The sequence below is a fragment of the Lotus japonicus genome, chromosome 2 (assembly GCF_012489685.1).
Source record: "Lotus japonicus ecotype B-129 chromosome 2, LjGifu_v1.2".
Taxonomy (NCBI): Eukaryota; Viridiplantae; Streptophyta; class Magnoliopsida; order Fabales; family Fabaceae; genus Lotus; species Lotus japonicus.
Window position 1 is genome coordinate 68,516,470 of NC_080042.1, and position 21,360 is coordinate 68,537,829.

A 21,360-nucleotide genomic window follows, 5' to 3' on the forward strand; every position below is an offset into this window, starting at 1 on the left:
CACGTTAGTCTCCGTTAATAGTTTTGGTCCCTCGTCAATTTTCCATAAAAAAACTAACAGTTTCAGCTGATGTGGAATTTTCAAAAAAAATTAAATGGATAAAATTAATTAAAAAATTAAAATCCTTTAATAATTAATGAAATTGTTTAACAAATTAAACATTATCTTCTTCATTCCAGATTAGAAAAAAAAAATAACGAAAAAAACTCCATCTTCTTCTCCATTCTCTCTCCCTTACTGTTCTCAATTTCTCTCTGATCTAACCCCATCAAAACCCTAACCCCAAGAGAAAAAGCAAGAGATCAATTGAGAGAGTCCTCCGCGGTTAACCCCTTTTCCATAAGCACCTCCACCCGCGCCGCCACCTCCACCTCTGATTCGGCCTTCTCGATTCCCACTACACAGATCAAGCCGTCGGAACCCACAACATCACCATCTTCGCCCCAAAAACCAAGCTCTCGAACGCGACCCTGAGTTCAAGCGCTTCCTCCTCCACGAAATCTGGTCGAGCCTCCTGATCTCCTGTACTAGTGTGTGGTTTGTGTTGATTGAATTGGTTCTTCTTCTTCTTCCCTTGCAAGTGGTAATTTGGGTTGGTTGAGAGAGAAGATAAGGAATGATAGCAATTAAGATCTGGGTTCTTCTGTCTTTAATCTTTGATTTTCTCTCTTTGCCCTTGATCTCAATCCTGTGTTGCTGTGTCAGAATGCTTGGCTGATGTCCTGTGTTGCTGGATCCTTTCGTCGCTTCCGGTTTTCCTTCCCCTGTTCCTCTTTGTTGTAGTCTGCTGCTTTTGAGTATCCTTGGTGGTTTGCTTGGATGTTTTCCTTATTGAGTGCTAGTCTGTATAAATTGTGAGATGTTGAAGATCTAAATTTTTTATCTAGGTTTATTTTGAAATTCTAGTGAAGATGAAGATTAAGAAATATGGGGTTAGATGAAGAAATCTGGGTTGGTTTTGTTTTTTACTAGTAATGTATGAAGATGAAGATGTAAAGATGAATGATAAAGATGAAAAAATAAGAATTGCAGAGTTTATTTTTTAATTAATAATTTTATTTTATTTTAATTGTTAATTGTATATGTGGAATTTTATTCTCTCTACTAATTTGATGCCAGCTCAATTAAAAACTTCCACCTCAGCAAAAGAAACGTTACTTTTTGGACGGAATTTTGGTGGGGGACCAATATTGTTAACGGAGACTAACGTCGGGGTCGTGAAATGCTATTTTTAAACCTCGGGGACCCCGTTTACACATTTTTCAAACCTGGGGGACCAAAAGTGCTAATAAGCCAAGAGCCTATATTATTATTTATATTTGCGTGCATTATTAAGAAAATCTTCTTTACGTTAAATTTTTTTTCTTAATAATGCACGCAAATATAAATAATAATATTTCTCATTTTCAATACGCATAAAAGGAATGAGGTGAAACTCATGCGATGCACGTGTCATTTTTTTTAGATTCTACCTTAATTTCAAGTTTAAATTAGTATGTTGCAAAATGAAAAAAAAAACAACATTAACTTTTACAATTACAATCATATTATTATATTTAAACTGTGTCATTTTCGAAGTATGACACAACACTGTCGAAAACACGAGGCAAGAGTGCGTCGAAGCTTGAATTGACTTAGCGATGTGAACCCTAGGTAAGGTGCATTAGGGAGCGATTTCCTTCCCAAAAGAATGTTGCTATAATTATAATGCGCGAAGCTTAATAGGCTAGGAGAATAGAGGAAACTCGATGTCACAAAACCACGGTTCAAGGGAGAAACTAGATACAAGATTTTTCCTCCCCCATAAGGAAATCCTACACCTGAAACAATATATATAGAAAGACTTCGTTATTGGCTGAAACTTCTTTGCATCATTATATATTTGAGGAGAGTTCAACTGACACTCATTCTCATTACAAGATTCTATATATGTGATATATGATAATGAGAATGAGTGTATTATACATGTTTTTGAATATGTGATGTTCAGTTGGTAGTAGTTGTGTAAAAATATTTTACTACGACAGTGCATAACTATTAAATTTTTGGCTTAATTCCACTTTGGGCCCCTGATGTTTTCAAAATGTGCCATTGACACCCCCCGTGTTTAAAATGTGCGGTCAGGGCCCCTAACGTTACAAAAACGTTATCTTTGGGCCCTTCCGTCCACTTCCGTTAGTTGACCAAACGGAAATGCTGACGAGGCACCCTTTAATTAATAAAAAATTCATTTTCTAATAAAAAATACATAATAATAAAATTTGATTAATCAAAAATACAATTTAATAAAAAATAAAAGGCTTAATTCCACTTTGAAACTTTTTCCAGAATTCATATCATAATCTTTGTCCAGAACTCATCATCATCATTTTTTTCCAGCATTCATCGCATTCATCATTTCCAGAATTATTTTTTTGTTTTCCAAATCATGAAGCTTTGAAACCATCATCTCTTGAAGCTTTGAAACCACCATCTCCTGAATCCAAGCAGCGAGAGCAAGAGCGAGGGAGAAAAGGATGAAGAATATAGAGTGAGAGCAAGAGTGAGCGAGAGAAAGAGCAAGAGTTCTGCAATTTTTTGGTCAAAATTGAACCCAGAATTCTCCCAAAATTAACCCTACCTGATTACCCCCAATTTTTCCCCCAAATTGAACCCAGAATTCTCCTTCAGGCATGAACACAAAACCCAGAAGCCATCAATAACTGCCACCGCCATGACAAATCTCTAATCAGAACCTGAACCCACATCAAAGAACACAAACCTCAAACCCAATGTAACCACCAAATCTGCCTTACGACCCAGAAGCCATCACCTTCATCCTCAAACCAGAAAACCTCAATCAAATTAAAGCCCCAATTCCCTCAACCAAATCCCCAAATCCATGATCAGAAAGAGATGAAGGAGGAACAACAACTCCAAACTCCAATACCAGAATGAATGCCCGCTCGAGCCACTTCCTTACCGCTGCTTGTTCCACCTCGCTTGTTGTGACCACCGAGCTTCGACCACGCCGCCACGGTAGGGGTGTCGTGCCTCCACCAAAGTCGTCACTGTGGTCGTGGGCCTTCTAACCCTCAATCTCCCTTCCTCCTTCATGATCTTCTTTGCCTCTACTGCGAGTTCTAGATCCATCCCTCTGTCACCTCTGCTTCATCTCCTTGGGTGTGACAACTCGAATCTGTGTGTGTGAGAGAGGGGTTTTGGGGGATTTTCGGTAATGTTTTTTGGGGTGGGCAGAAGATTGGGTTTTGAGGAGTTGGCGGTGGTGGTGCGGAGGCGGGGGTTAGAGGAGCTGGTTGCGGTGTTGGGTGAGTGGGGTTGGCGGTGACAGTGTTGTGGGGGGGTTTTTGTTGGTGATGGTGTTGTTGGGTGGGAATGGGATAAGGAGGAGGAGAAGCATTTGATATGAAATTGGGGTTAAATTAAGGTTGAAAGGGATTTAGGGTTAATTTACCAAAATTAAAAAAAATTAATATGTTTTAATATTTTTTTATTTGAAAAATGAATTTTTTTTATTAATTAAAGGGTCCCACGTCAGCATTTCCGTTTGGTCAACTAACGGGAGTGGACGAAAGGGCCCAAAGTTAACGTTTTTGTAACGTTAGGGGCCCTGACCGCACATTTTAAACACGGGGGTGTCAATCACACATTTTAAAAACATCAGGGGCTCAAAGTGGAATTAAGCCTAAATTTTTTATATAATGATAAAAATAGCAATTAAAACGAGTACGACATGTAAATTGTTTAATTTATCTTAAAAAATCGTAAAATCGTTGTGTCGTGCATCGCACGGGAGTACAATCCTAGTTCGTATTTACACAAAATACACTATAATAAAAGTTTGGTGTTGACTAAAATTTAATACCTCCTAGGCTTTGTACCGCACAATTTGCAATTTGGTATCTACAAGACCCATATTCCTTTGTACATTATGTCATGAGTATTGTACCGTGCAAGACCCATATTTTTCAGTTATTTTGGTGTATAATTTATCCTGGGTCTTATACTACACAATACACTGTTAAATTAGTGAATGATATATTTTCTCTTTAACATTTAAGATTAATTTTTATACAATCTCTAATATAAACACAAACTTGAATCTCTAATTCTAAATCCTTAATTAAACACATGCACAAATTTGGTTATCTTCATCTTATCATCTTCTGCCTCAAAAAAAAGGTCTTATCATCCATCTCATCATCTTCTTCATAATCATCCTCCTCAACATCATATCTTCTTCACGCGCCAAACCCTAGAGAGAGAGTAAACCCAATCAATGATTATCAATCCTCTGCCTCCTTGCGTCCTCCCTTTAGGACAATGTTGCTGCAGCGCTTTGCCAAGATTTCTGTCGCCTTACATCCTGACGATGACGGCACAAACCTCTTTCTTCAAGTGATTCTTGAATTTCATAAAGTGATTCTTGTTAGGAAGTGATTCTTAAAGTAAATAAAGTGATTGTTAAAGTGAGTTAAGTGATTCTTAAAGTGAGTAAAAAACTTCTCAATATTAGCTAGTGATTCTTAATATGGGCAATATGATTCAATAAGAGGGAAAATTGATTGTTAAAGTGACTAAACATATCTTAAATAACTAAGTAGAATTTTTCTGCGGTATTTGCCCGACTTTTAAAAGAATTTACTACTTGATGAACTTCATTTACCACCTACTATCAGGTTGACATATAATTTCTATGCTCCTATAAAGTAATGAGTCGAGTGTAAAATTAGTTAATTAGGTGACGTTTGGTGGCACAGCATAACAAAGCAGAACAAAACGAAACATGACAATAATGTTTTGTGTTTGGTAACTCCAACTAATTAGAACAGAACCATAAGTTTAATTACATATATAACCCTAATAAGCTAATTAAGACTGTGTTTGTTTCAGATCAAAAAATTAGAAATTTTAAGCTCTCTGAATAAAAGATTAATTTTAGAGATTTTGAGAAAAACATAAGCTGATTTATGTTTGACTCCATAAAAAAGATTTAATTGAAAAAAAACAATTTTTCAAAAAATAAGCTGAAACAAACGCAGTCTAAAGTAGCTTTTTTTAAAAATCCGCTTTCAATTTTTTAGTAAAATAATGATTTTTTCAAAAGTTAAAACAAACATAAAAATGAAAAAAGCCAAACATTGTCTGCAATGTCTTTAGGCAGGGGTTTTTCAGGCCGGGCAAGCCAGAAATTTTCTGGAATGTCATCTGATTCTTTGTTGAGAACATAGACTCGTTCTTCATCAGGTATAGGCAGAGGAGCTAGTTGCTCTTCATCAGGTACAGGCAGGGGAGCTAGTTGCTCTTCATCAGGTACATGCAGGGGAACTAGTTGCTCTTCCTCAGGTAGAGGCAGGGAAGCTAGTTGCTCTTCATCATGTACATGCAGGGGAACTAGTTTCTCTTCATTAGGTACAGGCTGGGGAACTTGTTGCTCTTCATCATGCCAGAAATTGTCTGGGATGTCATCCGATTCTCTGTTGAGAACACATACTCGTTCTTCATCAGGTGTAGAAAATTTTGAATAAAACAAAGTAAGTTCTGAACAAAGAAAACTTTGATTCTCCAAAATCTTCAACAACAAAAAAATAGAAGAAGAACACATTAACCACAATCTAACCCTAGTTAAGGCCTCAGTCCAGGGCCGGTCCCGACATTTTGGAGGCCCTGGGTAAATAATAAAAATGGACCCCTAATTTTTTTTTTTTGGAGAAAGTGTAATGGGAAGACTACGCCAAAAAAAACCTTTTACAGCGGTTAAATTTGGCATTTTACAGCGGTTCGGACCCGCTGTAGAGCTCGCCGCTGTAAAAGACTATACAGCGGTCCGAATTGTTGTAAAAGATAGATTATTTACAGCGGTTCTTTAAGGATAACCGCTGTAAAAAAAATCGATTTTTTTTTTGGGCCCCTTCTTTTTGGAGGCCCTGGGCTGTGGGCCTGCTTGCATAGGCCCAGGGCCGGCCCTGCCTCAGTTAATCAACAAACACACCTCAATTTTGATTCCAAAATCTTGAACAAAAGAGGAACAAATTAACACTGTCAACACACATCTCAAACCCTAGTTAAGGCCTCAGTCAATCAACAAACACACCTCAATTTTGATTCCAAAATCTTGAACAAAAGTGGAACAAATTAACACTGTCAACACACACCTCAAACCCTAGTTAAGGCCTAAATCAATCAACAAACGTAACACACCTCATTTTTTATTATAAAATCTTGAACAAAAGAGGAAAAAATTAACACTGTCAACCCACACCTCAAACCCTAGTTAAGGCCTTAGTCAATCAACAAACACACCTAAATTTTCATGGTTTACATAAACATATAGTTTTCTATATACAAGTTTTATTGTCTCACGTCAATACTGATTTACCCACCTTTCACTAATATTAGAAATTATTTGGCTGATATAGCTGCAAGTGTTGCCGCCAAGGCATACAAACTCGACTTGGCTACCCATCTTCCTCGTCCTCAAAATCTTGTCAAGTATGCTGAGAGCTGTATGTATAGCCCTGTATACCGCAACTACAGGTGAATGGAAGAAACTTCTTGTTGTCGAGGCTTTTGGCTCTAACAAGGATGCGTTTGATATGTATGGTGTATCCTTTTATGCTTATGCAAGAATGAACGGTTTTATGCTTTACTTGAACCAGTTTGTCTCTATTCATCTTTATAAAAAACAATGTAAAGTGCAAATGATTTCCTAAATTATATGTATAGGTATTTTTTTTTTAGAAAATGAAAGGTATATTATTAATAAGAGCCTAAGCCAAAATGAGCTATAGGCAAGAACCAAGTACAAACCCAATCAGATGATAAGACTAAAGCATGAAAATACATCCTGAGCTGTGCTAAAAACCCACCACCAACCCACAGAATGACGAAAAATCCCAAGAGAGAGCCTCATTAAAACCTTGTTTGGAAAAACCCAGTGGGATAAAAACCAAGCAAGGAAAAAGAGTACCGCAATCTTGGGGAAGTCATTCTGGACTAAACAAGTAAACATGTGACACAGCTCAGTCCCTGGACACATAAATTCGATAAAGCAGCCAAAAACCCAGCCAATAGTTGGTACAACAAGTCCGCAGCAGCACCAAATTAACATCAATGACGGAAAGGCAGCCAAAACAGCAACATCATCACCAACAATAAACAGCAGCAGCAAAGAATTTCGTACAGCAACAGCAACAACAGCGAAACCAGCAAAAATCCAGCACACCAGAAACAGCAACAACAAACAGCAACAACAACAGCAACAGCAAACCAACACAACAACAAACAGCAGCAACAAAAATATAAACAACGGCAACGACAAAAACAACAACTACATTCTCCATAGAATCAACTATTTCACACCCTGAAATTAAATCAACAACGGCAGGAAAAAATACCACTGTTTATGTGAGACCCTCATAAGACCGCCATGGTCCTGACATATCAGCTAAGATGGGGATGGTTTTGTCGAATTTGAGCTTCTAAGCCACGAAGCATCAGCGCTTCCGAACCTCGAGGTTTCAAACCCAACTGCTTTCCAAGTAGCCAAGTTCTCTGAGCCCGTGTTGTCACACCATCTTCTCCCTGTACTGGTATTAAGAAATCAATAGGCAAAGGTTTTGGCTTATTCTTGCTACCTTTTGGACGTCCACGTTGCGAGCTTTTTTGTGAGGAAGATGTATTTGGAGATTGTTCCAAATCCGGTGATAACAGGACGGTTGAAGCTTCACGGTCAGGGGAGCTTACAGGTTGTATTCGATTCTGATTTGGCGTCACAGGAGATGCTTCTTCACGCACAGGTGAAAGGACTGAGGCTTGCTTTCGGATTATTTGGTTCGGTGATGTATGGTAAAAAATGTCACTGTTTTCACGTGCTTGAAACGCAAGTGTTGTTGGAGAAGTTGTCAGGTTACCAAGAAACTCATTTTTGCTACTAGACTGAATGGGTAAACACGCCCTTAACCCTGAAATCTGATTATTGAAACGTGGGCCCCTGCAAGCTGAATTAAAAGGCAAAAAAATATTGTTATTTTGAAACAAATCTTGGGAATTAAAAGAAAAACCTGTAACTGAATATCTTTTCTCTTGATTTTGAATTTCTTTAGTCAAGATTTGTTTTTCTTTACTCAAAATTCCTTCAGCTTTTACACTCTTTTTCCATCCCTCAATCTCCTCCAAAGAATAGCCAGAGTCAATTATATCACGTAGTTGCTGTTATTCTTCACGTAACTGTTGCTGCTGTTCATCAATAGAATTGAAGGATGCCATTAAAGTTGTGGAATTTGAATTGTACCCCAAGGATTCCTCCTCCACCGGCGGTGCAACCGTAGGAGCCTCCTTCTCCGGCGACTTATCTTCCCCATCAAGCACCTCCGGAAAAATTCCGTCCTTTCCATAACACCGCAACCCTTCAAGACCGCCATCCCTAAAAATCTCATCCTCTTCTTCAGGGTCGATATCAGTGGCCGAATCCTGATTATTTTCAAGTGGAGAATCATGATTAATTCCACCATCATCAAGCTTGAACACCTCATCTTTGATGCCATTCACGATAGCATCATCATCTTTTTCATCTGCTTCCTCCTCCGAGTTATAGATTTTTATCGGCGTGGACGGCATATCCTCCACGACGCCGTAATCATGAACTTCCACGTCCTTCTCAGCCAGTATAATGCACGGCGTTCCTCCAACATCCACAGACATTGTAAAGCAATGTAAAATCGGATGATTCATGCGTACTAGTATACGTGCAAAATCAGCCCGATGTCTCAACGCGGTTGCAGTGTCGGACAAGACATAGCATCCCAATTTATTTCCTATGGCAGCAAAGAAAACCTCATTCCATAAGCCCATCGGAATTTGCCATAATCGAATCCAGACGAAGTGCGACGTACCGAAAGTGAACATAGAGCATGGTTTTACATCAGTAAGCAATTGTTCCAGAAAAAATGCACATTCCGAGATAGTGCTTTCCATCTCTTCCTTTTTTTCGAATTCCAACAGTACCTCATTCGCACCAAGCGGAATTAGTCTGAAATTGAATAAGCCAATTTGTCTAAACTCTTCCTGTAAAATTTCAACGGTTTGAGTGAAAGTGTTCGAGCCTGTGAACACCGCTGAACCCACTTCTCATCCATATCTGTTGCAGCAAATTGCAATTGGCTTATCTCTTTCTTTTCAGGAGTCCTCTCAAAACCTTGCTGATTCGGGGATACCGTTTCCTGTTTTTTCACTGAAGTTGCTTCCTTTGGTCTCCATATCTTACCTCTGATTTCATATTGATGTCGCCCTTGAGACGTAACTGGAGCAGCTTGGGGAGGCCTCTGAAATCTCGCCTTCTGTACCACCAGGTAATTACCTTCAAGTCGCAAACCATGGAGCTTTCGTATCGCAGCCCTGGCCTCATCATCACTTATAAAACGCACAAAACCAAATCTGAACCGGCGATGATGCTTCCTTTTTGTTGGATAAAAACATCACGGACACGCCCTGCCTTCTCAAAAATTGCTCTCAGTTTAGCATGAGTTACCCTATCCCCCAAACCATCCACAAAAATTGAGAAAGACCCTGTTTGCTGCTTTGCAGTTTGTTGTTGCTTTACTTTATGCTGGTTACCTTGGTTATTAATTCTGGGCTGATCAAACTTTTGGCCACCATTTTGTGCCTTCACGTGTTGCCTTTGTTGTTCCGATCTGCCAGATTGGTGCCGATGCATTCCCGGACGGTGCTGTTGCTGAAACCAAGGTTGCTGATGATCGCTTTGATGCCAATAGGATCGTTCTTTGTTGTAACTCAGATTGCGACCAAAGCCTGGCGCTTGCCATGGCCGATAGCGTTGATCGCTTCCCCTTCCGGCCTCCTGCCATGGCCGAAACCGCCGTGCCGGCGGCGGCCACCTTGGCCTGTTCTCTCTACTCTCTCTCTCATGTATGGATCGGATGACACCCATTACACACCATACCAAGGTCACCTAAAAAAGAAACAGAACACCACCACAGCGGAATGAAGAACAGGGGTGAACAGAGCATCACCAAAGCACCACCCAGACAATCGGAAGAGCGAGCAACAAGAGCTATATGTATAGGTATTAAGCTAAGATTTTTCAATGAACGGTTTCCCGTTTACCAGAAAAATTAAATGGAGAAAGGAACACAAAGTATTAATTAAGCTTTAAGGATTTCCTAAATTATATATATAGGTATTAAGCTAAGATTTTTCAAAGCCTACATCTATGGTCACTTACTGCAAAATGCAAAGCAAAATCTATATTCTATAGGCTATCTGTCATGGACATTCTTCGTATTATGCCTTTAAGGTTTGTTGCTTTCTCTTACGGGTTTGATGGCCTTTTGGGAACTTTGTTGCTGTTGGTATGCCACTTATATATATGGTTCATTCATGTTTGAGGGATGTTGGGATTGGTTGTCAGTCCTTGTCATTATTTCAGTGTGTCGTTTTGGTTGGTGGCATTGACCATACTATTTGCATTTTGGTTGAACTTCTAGTTTGTTCTTTTCCTTTTAATTTTTTTTTTTATCGTGGCTACTACATTTTTTTTTTCCTCTTTGTATCTGGGTTTAGCACTCTTTGTGCTAAGGTTGAATGCAATTCTTTTAAAAAAAAATTTAGAAAACAAAATTAACATTGTACCAATTGTACCAACACAAAGACCAATACTCACCTCCAACCAAAACCAAGACCCATATCTTGGCCCCACCTGACAGGTGGCATGATCCTATTCGTCCCTCCCTTTCTCTCCATTCCTGAAAGTCTGAAACACTTCTCAAAGGCTCTCTTTTTTTCATCTAGGTAGCGGTGAGTGAATCCCACCTCTCAAAATCCTCAAACTTATTTCTTTTTCATGCATACTTCCAAATTCCAATCCACACATTATCCAGTAGAGTTGCGAGTTTAACGAGTTACTTAGATTTAACCGTAGTTATTGGTATAAATTGCACTAACGGCACTAGCGGTGAATATCATAGTATTTTTTTAAAGAAAGGAGGACAAAACCTCCTGAAATTTATTAAGGGGCCTCACTTATAGCAGAGAAAAATCGTGGTAATTAAACCATAGTTGATGAATAACTTTGTTACTTAAACCTTTGAGCAATTTGTATATATATGATAAACTATAATTGGAGGGAAATAGAGCTGTGAAATTAAAACCATGAAGTGGTAGGGCCTTCAAAAACGGAAGCAGCCCAAAAAATGGGCCCATGTGGAAGAATCCAAAAAAGTTTGGTAATTAACAAGACAACCAAATTGTTATATTCCTCTTTGCACCACCACCATTCTTCCTGTGAGTTCTTTATGAAACCAAATCTTAAGCCCTAAATAACACTGCTTGCTAGTACTGTATCTCTCCATATATATCCTGCTTTCAAAAGTACCCAAAATCTTCCATAAAGTGAAAGAACTGAATATCACCTTTTTATGTCTCCTTTAAATTTTAAAATGGCTTGGAAAGAGACTCTTCCTCTTGCTAATTTCACATCACCACCCTCTTTCTTTCTTTCTTTCTATTCTTGTTTATTTAAATCAGTACATGCACACAACCTAATTACTTAACTTAATCCCTACACATATCAATCTTAGAAACACTGCCAAGATTCTCTAAGCACTTGATTCAAGTATATATCATATATAAATATTTTGCTTCACATTATTTATACTAATCTATTTAATTAACAAATGAGATGTATGATTATAAAATAGTTGTATATCTTTCTCTCAATCTCTCTCTTTCTCACACACAGTCACACCCCATTTCTTAGGGATGGTAAAGGAGGTCAGGGATTGGTACATAGACAGTAGTCATTTAAAAAGAGGTAGCTAGCACAGAAATAAAAGCAAATAAAAAGTTTATTCTTGTCTCTTCTTATTCCCTGTTCAATCCCCTTCTTTTATTTATTCGTTTCAGAAACTACAATGAAGTTGCCCCCTCTTCATCTTGATTTTAGCTTTATCATGCATGTCCCATGAAAGAAAAGATAGCATACCATTAACATGCACGTTACTCTCTCTCAGATGTTTGTTCAAATAATACTCAGGAAAAGCTCTAATCTAACGCAGAATAAAGCAATAAAGAGGTGTCTGTCTCCTAGTATATCACTCTTTCTTAAAAACTATATGAGGATAAAGAACCTAACCAATAATACATGTAACTTGCATTGTCATTCAAAATCAAACTCAAAATTTCCAGTCAAGAAATTTAAACTTTGGATCCCTCTTATATGTTACACATAAATTTGTAATGTCTGATTCTAATGTTATATCATATTTGAGTCTTATGAACAGAAAAATCGAATAATTAGTTTTATTATGATGTTGTGTATATTTCTGGCTGAAATAAAATTATCTTTCGTGGAAAATGTACATAAAGTATTATCGGCACAATTTTTTTTCTGAAACATTCTTCAAACATATCATTTTGTCACAGTCCTCACAGACGATAAAAACTGCCACTGAGTAGTATATCTGAGAAATATTTGACAGAAAAAATGCATATCTATGTATAATCACTCGAAAATATATGTGGTGTACCAAAATATAAATATATATATATAATATATATATATATATATCCAAGACATGGGCATACATATGCACTAATTAATTAATCATAATCATATAGTCACAGTCATTTCAAGTATATATAGAGATGAGATTAGTAACGTTACGGTTCAAACAAAGAGACCGTTCGTGTTGGTCAGTTGAAGGGACCCATCAAAACTACTAAAAGTTCTTCTTGAACTTCATCCCTTTAAAGTAAGTTTTCTTTCGACTTGGGGAGACATCAGCACGAGTGAAGCTCCAATGGAGATTTGGGGGAGATTACTGTACATGACTGTGTCTTAAGAAAAATATATATCTAGTAGTGAGTGTCATGCATGAGATCAGAGATGAATGGAAATGAACATAAATTAATGAAGTACGTAACGTAACGGATTCTAAAAATTATTGATTGATGGAATTATGAAAAAAAAATACTTGAAGCATATTGTGGTGAATTGAAAATCTTAAAATTTCAATAAAAATAATTAACAATTAAGAGAGAAAGTTTAAAATACAATAATCATATTAGCAAGATTACAGACACATATAATTCCTTTTGGAACTGAATTATTAGTTGTTCCCCTAATCATCTAGCTTTCCTTTTATCCACTCTTTTATTTTAATTTCATTATATAAAAGAGTGAGGAGAGGAGAGTAAACTTAACCTGGGAATTCTTGCACCGCCATAGAGGTTCCACGTAAAGAATTCTAAAATTGAAAGCGAAAGGCTACATGAGTTGATTCCTCTCTTAACCTTTCAAAAATGTGAAAAGTAAAAAGTGAAGCTCTAGTGAGAAATTCTTTTGGACATTTCATTTTTCAATATGAATATAAAAGAAACAAATAGGAGAACAATTACAATATTTTACTATAATAAGAAAGTGACCAACTACAGCACAAGTAACAAGGTGGTTTGCAGTTTGCACAAACTCTCATTGGTATGATATTTCTGGTATGAAATAAAAATAAGAAAAACAAGAAAAAGTGAAATTATACAAATATTTCAAAATAATAAAATAATATGAAGATGGTATCTTAATCAAATAGTGATGATTTTCATGCAGCAGCAGGAGGATACATTTACTTTGTTTGGGGTTCTCCTCCCTCTCAATGTGTCAGAAGTGACAGCAGCCTTTCTTGTCTTTTTCTTTTCTCTCTGATGATTTACATTTTCCTTTATCCTTCGTTCTTTCTATATCTCTCTTTCCAGCTTGTCCCGTTTGCAATGAGAGCCACCAGCTAGAGTTTTATAAACAGACAGGCTCCATTGGAAAAGAAAGAAAAGGAGCAAGCAAACTATTATGGATGGTGATTTCTGGGCCTTTTGTTTAACTTGGTGGAGGCTTGAAGTACTAATGATGATGATAATGATGTTGTCTGTTGTATGGTTTTTTGTTTTTTTCCTACTGTTCTCTCTCTCACACACTCTCTTTTTGGGGTTCATGACCCCTCTCCTCTCCTACCCATGATGATCCGGGTTGTCAGGGTCTGGCCAATAAGAAGAGTACTTCAACCATTCAGCTTCTTGTGGGTTTGTGATAGTTGACCCCTGAAAGGAAATCATTCATACAAAATGAGAATATAATTAGGGTTAGAGCTAGCTTATGGATTATAATTTAATAAAAAATGATACCCAGGTATATAAATAATATAGACATTTAACATAAACCTTATTTTTCTCTTCTATCATATATTACACTTGTTCGTTCTTTCTATTTTCTTCTTTTCTTTCTCTAAGTATCGGTTGGATATGTCTATACTGTATAGATAGAAACAAATCATTTATTCAATTTTACTCTTAAGTCTTAAGAAACAAAACATTATGAAGTGGTCGAAATTGATTTCATGTTCCCATTTCTAACATGGCCAGTAAATAAAAATAAATCAATTAAGTCGCTAACACTTTTCCAACGCAGCTTGTTTATGAGAATATGTAATACTAAAAAAATGAAAAGTTCTCATAATCTCTCTAATTTTGGAAGGTTGTGTTTTCATTTTCTTATATATTATACTAAGATATAAAATACTACTAAAATGTAAATTCATTTGCTTATAAAAAAAAACTAAGATATAAAATATAAATTCATGTATTATACAAAACAATGATCACTTGATCAAAGAAGAAGGGTAGCTTTTTCTATATAAAGAAAAAACAATTAAACATTTTAGTAGTAGTTTAATGGGAAATAGCATAAGTTTCTCTTGTAACATTAATTCAAATATGAACTAAAGAGAAGATCTTTTAACTTCAATAGGTCCCACATTCTATCTATTGTTCTTTCCCTATACAATGATAGAAAGCAAGAAATTGTTTTCATTATTTTATTCGGTGGCCTCTTTTCTCTTTTTCACTCTAGCTATGGGCATTATGACTAACAAAGTTCATATAATTCCGAGTCAAAAAGTTGTTTCTTACCGGTTTGATATCAGTTGAACTTGAAGTGCACCCCATGATGAGTTCCTCCAAACCAGACGCAGACCTTCCTCCTAGCTTATGATGCTGTTGCTGCTGTTGCTGCTATGTGTGTAAATATCACAGATCCATTTCCAAGGTCAACAAATCAAATTCAACACAAATGCACAAACATCTTAATCATCATGTTGAACACCAATCAAAAAGTGAAAAGATAGTTTCATGCTTCTCAAGCATTCACAAAAGCTGACTCATGTGCACAATACCATGCAGAGTGCAGATTCACTCCATTTTGTATCTTCACATGCTTAGTGTATAGTGACTCACTCTTTTAGCACTAATATAAGTCTACCTTTCCTTTATTATTATGATTAATTATTAAAGGTTACATAATATTGATGAACAAATAGTTCTTACATAAATTTTTCTTAGGCACAATCAATGAGTTTTTTATATTTTTAACTATTATTAAATTCACACGACTTTGTCTACTGTGGACTAGGAAAAGTTTTGTTCACAGATTTCAAAATCATTTTAGAAAATTAATTTAAATACATGAAGAGTATATTGTAAAAATGTAGTAATAAAAATATATTTATGAATATAGACTAAAATGAAGCACACTCCTTTTCTAGCGTGACCCTTTGACCAGCTTGACCTTTTACTCTTTCTTTATTGTCACTGCTGCTACTTAAGTAAGAACAATACAAGTTATAATCAAGTAATCATGTTTAAGAGAAAGACTTTGAGTGGTGATTAATTACCTGAAAATTATCGTTTTGGAGCATTACTCTATTAACATGGTAGGAGTTTTCGTCGAGGATGATGGACGTGTGGTGTAGTGGAGCTGGAAGCGGAGAGATTATGGTGGAGATGGGATGTGAAGGCCTACTGATATGAAAAGCCGAGTTTGCAATCTGATGGTGATGTTGCTGCTGCTGCTGTTGTTGTTGATGATGATGAGTTACATGTTGTTGTTGTTGTTGCTGTTGTTGTTGTTGATGATGATGAGTTACATGTTGTCGATGCCGTTCATGCACCTCTTCGCATGAGCCTGATGCTTGCACTTCCCTTGCTGTTGAAGCCTCTACTATTCCAACCTGCATTGCATCAAAATTCAACTGTCAACAATATAGATAGATAGATAGTTAGAATGGATTCTTTGAAGTCACGGAATCCTGCACACACATATTCAAGTGTTTCTAGCCGTCTGATTAAAATTGGATGACTATGTCTGATCAAAATCGAACGGCTAAAAAATGTTTGACTGTGTGATTTTGTGATTATAGGGAATCCAAATCCTAGCTCTTGCTAGCTTTGTGCCGTGGATTTTTTATATTAGACCTTGTTAGGTAAACAAATTAAGCATATAGTAGTTGGATGACACTGATTTAGGATCATATGAGGTCCATACAATTGCATGCTGTGTGTGCAAGCAATGGTTTATGTCAGCAGCTACCTTAACCCCTTTCATATTTTTCACTTTTTGGTACTGGTTACCAATCAATATAGATTGCAATTAAGTGAAACATCATGTTCATCAATCATAGGGAAGGTGCTGTGATATATATATTAAAAGAGAAAGAGAGTTGTGAATGTACCTCATGATCAAAGCTTTTCCTGAAAGGGATGAAGCTGAAATGATCAGATTTCAGCTGTTGTTGAATGTCCAATGCATGAGTGAAGCCTGTCATTGGATTAACACCACTAACAATAACAGAAGTCATTTCATCTCTGTGAGTAGGAACAATTTCCTTGGAAGAGCAACTCCCACTTCCACTGTCTCTTCTTCCACCATTTGGCAATTCCCCACTTCCTTCACCTGTTGTGCAGGCACTCCTATCTGACCAGTTACATTGCCTTGGCTGTGTTTGATAAAATATCTTTGACACCACAAGCTCCCCTTCTCTCTCCTCCTCATGCTGGCCAAGATGGTACTGATGCATCACCCAGTTGGTCTTCTCAGGCTTTCTGTTTTTCCCAAAGTTGGTGTAGAGGACAAGGATTTTCTTGCAGCCTTTTTGTTTCCCATTCATCATCACTGGCCTGGTCTTACCTGTCTTGTGCCATCTGGTTTCTCCACCTTGCAAGTCACATTCATTTTGGATCTTTCTTCTCTTTCTTGTGCCTGTTGTGTATGCCTTTGAAGGTCTGTGGAAGAAGTGCTTGCTCAAGCCATCCCTTGTTACTCCTATGAAGCACAACAACAAAAATCAAAGTTAGGTGACTTAGGTGAACTGCAAGAGGAAACCCAAACTCTTTTGGTTGAGTGTAAGTTTCTTCTTAATTAATACAACAAGAGAGGTTTTTGTACATATAGTAAAACCTAACTAGGAATTAAATAATAATAATTTATATGGATAAAAATGAAATTGTTTAAAAGAATCAGAAATACTCATGTATTAGCTTCTCTTTTTTCAGAGTCAATTTTGAAACCCAGAAGCTACTTATAAAAGCTTATTCCCATAATTGATTCTGGTTTTAGAATCAAATGTAGCAGAATGATCAAATAGAAAAAAGAGAGGTGACTTGAATTTCATTACATCACTTTATATCCCACCTGGAAGTTTCTCAGGATGGGTGTAACAAATTCCATCTTCTCCTTCAATAGTGGGGATGAACTCATCAATCAAAGGGTGTGATCTCATGTTGTTCCTTGCCTCCACTTTGGCTTCAAGATGCTCTATTAGTTCTTGGTCTGTTGGATCAAACTTCACTCCTGCTGGCAGACCTAGCCAATCCTGCATCAATCTCCATAGAAATTAATTCAAGTAATTAAAAAACAGAAAAAAAGAAGCTAAAGAGTGAGTGAGGTAAGGAAGAGAAAGAAGAGAAACATGGGAAAAAGGGAAATAAAGAGAAATAAAGAGGGTGAAGAAGCCTTTAACAAATACACAAACTTTAGCAATAGCAAAACAAGCATAATAAGCATATTAATTAATATTAGTACACTTCTATTTGTGTGATTCTTCATATCTTAATGTCAAAGGCTTTTCATTGAAGGCAAGAATATTTGTTCTCTTACCCGCTTTCCTTCAAACTTGTGTCCGCAACCGGGGCACTGCTTGGATCCACCCAACTGATGCTCTTCAAGCTTGGCATCTATGAGATCAGAGCTGCTTACAGAACTCAAGTTGTTCATCTTATTCATGGTGGTGACGTACTTGTGTTGTTCTCTATATTCAGAAAAGAAAAAAATCCAAGAGAGCTTGATATTGGGATTGAAAAAATAAAATTTTGCAGAAGATCAATACAAGAACTTGGGTGATCAAGGGAATATAATAATGGTTTGCAGCCACTTGTATAGGCCAAAATGAAAATAAAATAAAATAATTATATGTCATATGTGGCTAATCAATTTTCACAAGCTATATATATCAAGAAATATACACTTAACCAGATGATGATTCGATTGAGAAAACAGCAACAGTAGTTGAAAAGGATGAAAAAAAATATTGAGAAAAATAAGTGATTGAAAATATTACTTCTCTAAAATATTATTTAACTAATCCTAAGGAAATAAAATCTGCAGAATCCAGATGAGAAAGAAATGGGATACAAAGAAAAAATAAACACCAAGGAGGAAGGAGAAACAGGAAAAAAAGAAGAGAGAGAAGAAGGAGAAACAGGAAAGAAAGAAAGAAAGATTGAGAGGAAGAAGAAGAATTGAGGTATAAACCTGGTGCTTTAACCATAGAAATGAAACAAACACATCAGAGAGTTGGGTCTGTAGGTACTTTAAGTGAAGGCAAGGCAGTGAGATAGATAGAAAAATAATAAAGGAAACACAGATATATAGTACCTTTAACTTGTGCTAACGCATGTATGTATGTAGCTAGGCGGTTTATGAGAGAGAAGAGAAGCAAAGAAACAAGATAGAAAAGAAAGAAAACCCGGCCTAAAGCACCTCAAAGTTTAGAGCCTCTCCTCTCTCTTCCTCTAGGAGTGAGTACCTTTCTTTGAGGCTTGCTTGACTACAAAAGCAAAAGGCACAAATTAAAACGGCCTCACTGCTAGCTGGTACTAATCAAGGATCACTGTTCTAAAAGTAGAGAAACCCAACCATTTGTATTTTGTATTGTATACTGTATTTAGTGGGTCTGAGCATTGGTATAATTACACATGAAATTTTACTAGTTACATAATCATATCAATACTCGCACTATATATATATATATATATATATAATTAGGAATCAAAAGTTTTTTTTGTCTAGTTAAATTGTTATGTTTTATAGTTTTTATAATTAGAAATGAATTAAATGATATTTAAATATTTTTAAATGAGTTAAGCTATGTTTATGTAGTAGTTAGAGTTAGATCGCCTTTTTCTCGTGTTCTGCTGTTGAATCATTATGCTTTTCTGTGTTGGAAACGTGAAACGAAGTCTCTGTAGCTAGATCTCCTTTTCCCCGTGTTCCGCCATGGAGTCGCATGTCATGCTTCTCTGTGTTGGAAGTGTGAAAGAAGTCTCTAAAATTCCATTGAGAAAAACGTGAGTTCATGCTTTCCACAACAACTTTGGTTCGCAAACAGGAACTTACATGTTATAATTGTAATCAATGCATTCTTCAATGAATTAAATCTACATTTGTATATTAGTTAGATCTCCTTTTCCCCATATTTCGCTGTGGAATGATAATGCTTCGTTGTGTGCGGAAATGTAAAAGAGAGGCATGCTCTGTTCCATTGAAAAAAAAAACGTGAGTTCGCTCTTACTTTGCAACAGGTTAGCAAAGAGACACTTTTTAATTTTAATGAGTCCATTCTTCAATGAGTTAAATCTACGTTTGTATAGTATAGTTAGAGCTAGATCTCCTTTTCCATATGTTCCGCCTTGGAATGATCATGCTTTGTTGTGTGCGAGAAAATGTGAAAGAAGGTCTATGTTCCACTGAAAAAAACGTGAGTTCACGCTTACTCTGCAACAGGTTTGCAAAGATACACTTATTACGTGTTATATTTTTAATCAATGCATTCTTCAATGAGTTAAATCTACGTTTGTATAGTACAATACTTAGAGGTAGATCTCCTTTGCCGCATGTTCCGCCTGGAATGATCATACTTTGTTGTGTGTGGAAACGTGAAAGAAGGTCCCTGATCTATGGAAAAAAGCGTGAGTTCACGCTTACTCTGCAACAAGTTTGCAAACCGTAACTTATTACATGTTATATTTTTAATCAATACTTTCAATGAGTTAAATCTACTTTTGTATAGTACTTAGATCTAGATTTCTTTTTCCCATGTTTCGCCTTGGAATGATCATGCGTCTCTGGAAACGTGAAAAGAAGTCTCTATTTTACTTTTACATTCATAGATTGTTTTAAAATACCTTAATTGTATTTTAGTTGTTTTTCTTACCTTTTGAGCAAATTTGAATTGGTTAACCCATTTTTTAGACGGGTTAACCCAATAACTAGTCTCATTTTAGGAGATTAACCCACATACAATACTTTCTTTTTTTTTAATTTTTCATCGGGCCTATCTACATTAAAATGAGTCGAGTTGTAATGTGTAGTTCATATCTCGATTCTTGATGATAGGTCAAACGTACCCGACCCATTTTCATATGGGCTGGTGATTGGGCAAATTCGCTCATTATGAATCATGAGAGTATCGAAAAACATGTATTTTTTGGCCCGTTTTTCCATCCTAATAATGATATGAGCACTAAAAATATAACTTATGTGAATATCGAGATGAATATATATATATATATACACCATTCAATAATGATAAATTTCATCTCAAAATTCACTACTGTCTATTATAATATATATATATATATATATATATAATATGAACTTTTTGAGTTTTTTAAAATATGATTGGTTCAATAGAATTGATTTTGTCCAATTTGCACAAAGGTTTCACTCATTTCAACTGATACTCATCAATTCTGAGATCTACCGATTTTCTTTTAAATGAACAATCACTGAACTATTTTCCGGCCCAACCGATCATACTAGCCGGTTCGGTTTTCAAAACAATAGTTGCTTAGAAAGATTAGCTGGGCTCTCTCTCTAAAATTAAGCAATCTTATAATACATTATTTGTTTCTATCACTAGTTGCGGTTAAACTATCTCAAAAGTAAAAGTTAATTGTAAAACAAATACAACATATTATAATGCTAAACTAAATATTGTATACAGACACTTCTTAATACGTGTCACAAAGCTTTGGAATTTTGAGTGATAACGACGACATCAGGTGGCATATTAATTAAGGTCTCATAATTTTCATATAACAGATTAATGCCAGACACACATAACATGCAGACCCAAGATTTGTAGGGAGAGAGACAGAGTGATAGAAATACGGGAAAAAGGGGATGATAGAAACTCACATGGGTTTTGAGCCGGAGTGCTGATGATCATTATGCTTTTGCTA

The 21,360-nt window shown here is 36.3% G+C and overlaps 1 protein-coding gene across 4 annotated transcripts; it reads right to left on the reverse strand.

Annotated features, from left to right (window-relative positions):
- Positions 1-13,401: 13,401 nt before the first annotated feature.
- Positions 13,402-21,334, reverse strand: LOC130739060 (NAC domain-containing protein 75). 4 transcript variants are annotated; one of them, XM_057591281.1, is made up of 7 exons: positions 21,317-21,334; positions 17,996-18,146; positions 17,531-17,711; positions 16,572-17,161; positions 15,735-16,070; positions 14,974-15,075; positions 13,402-14,106 (listed from the first exon to the last, which is right to left on the reverse strand). In XM_057591281.1, the coding sequence occupies exons 2-7, from the start codon at positions 18,119-18,121 to the stop codon at positions 14,017-14,019; spliced, it is 1,425 nt and encodes a 474-aa protein (XP_057447264.1). In that variant the 5' UTR covers positions 18,122-18,146; positions 21,317-21,334; the 3' UTR covers positions 13,402-14,016. The 4 variants fall into 4 exon arrangements, with proteins under 4 accessions (XP_057447264.1, XP_057447262.1, XP_057447265.1 ...); XM_057591279.1 differs by lacking the exon at positions 21,317-21,334 and adding an exon at positions 18,773-18,963; XM_057591282.1 differs by lacking the exon at positions 21,317-21,334 and adding an exon at positions 18,773-18,961 and having other exon boundaries at positions 14,974-15,072.
- Positions 21,335-21,360: the final 26 nt, after the last annotated feature.

Excerpts from the sequence above, each read along its gene's own strand:
- LOC130739060 (XM_057591281.1), bottom strand. The coding sequence starts at position 18,121 with ATGAATAAGATGAACAACTTGAGTTCTGTAAGCAGCTCTGATCTCATA. Across the intron at positions 17,712-17,995 it reads ACAAGTTTGAAGGAAAGCGG|GATTGGCTAGGTCTGCCAGC; the intron begins GTAAGAGAACAA and ends AGATTGATGCAG. Across the intron at positions 16,071-16,571 it reads GGAAAAGCTTTGATCATGAG|GTTGGAATAGTAGAGGCTTC; the intron begins GTACATTCACAA and ends GATGCAATGCAG.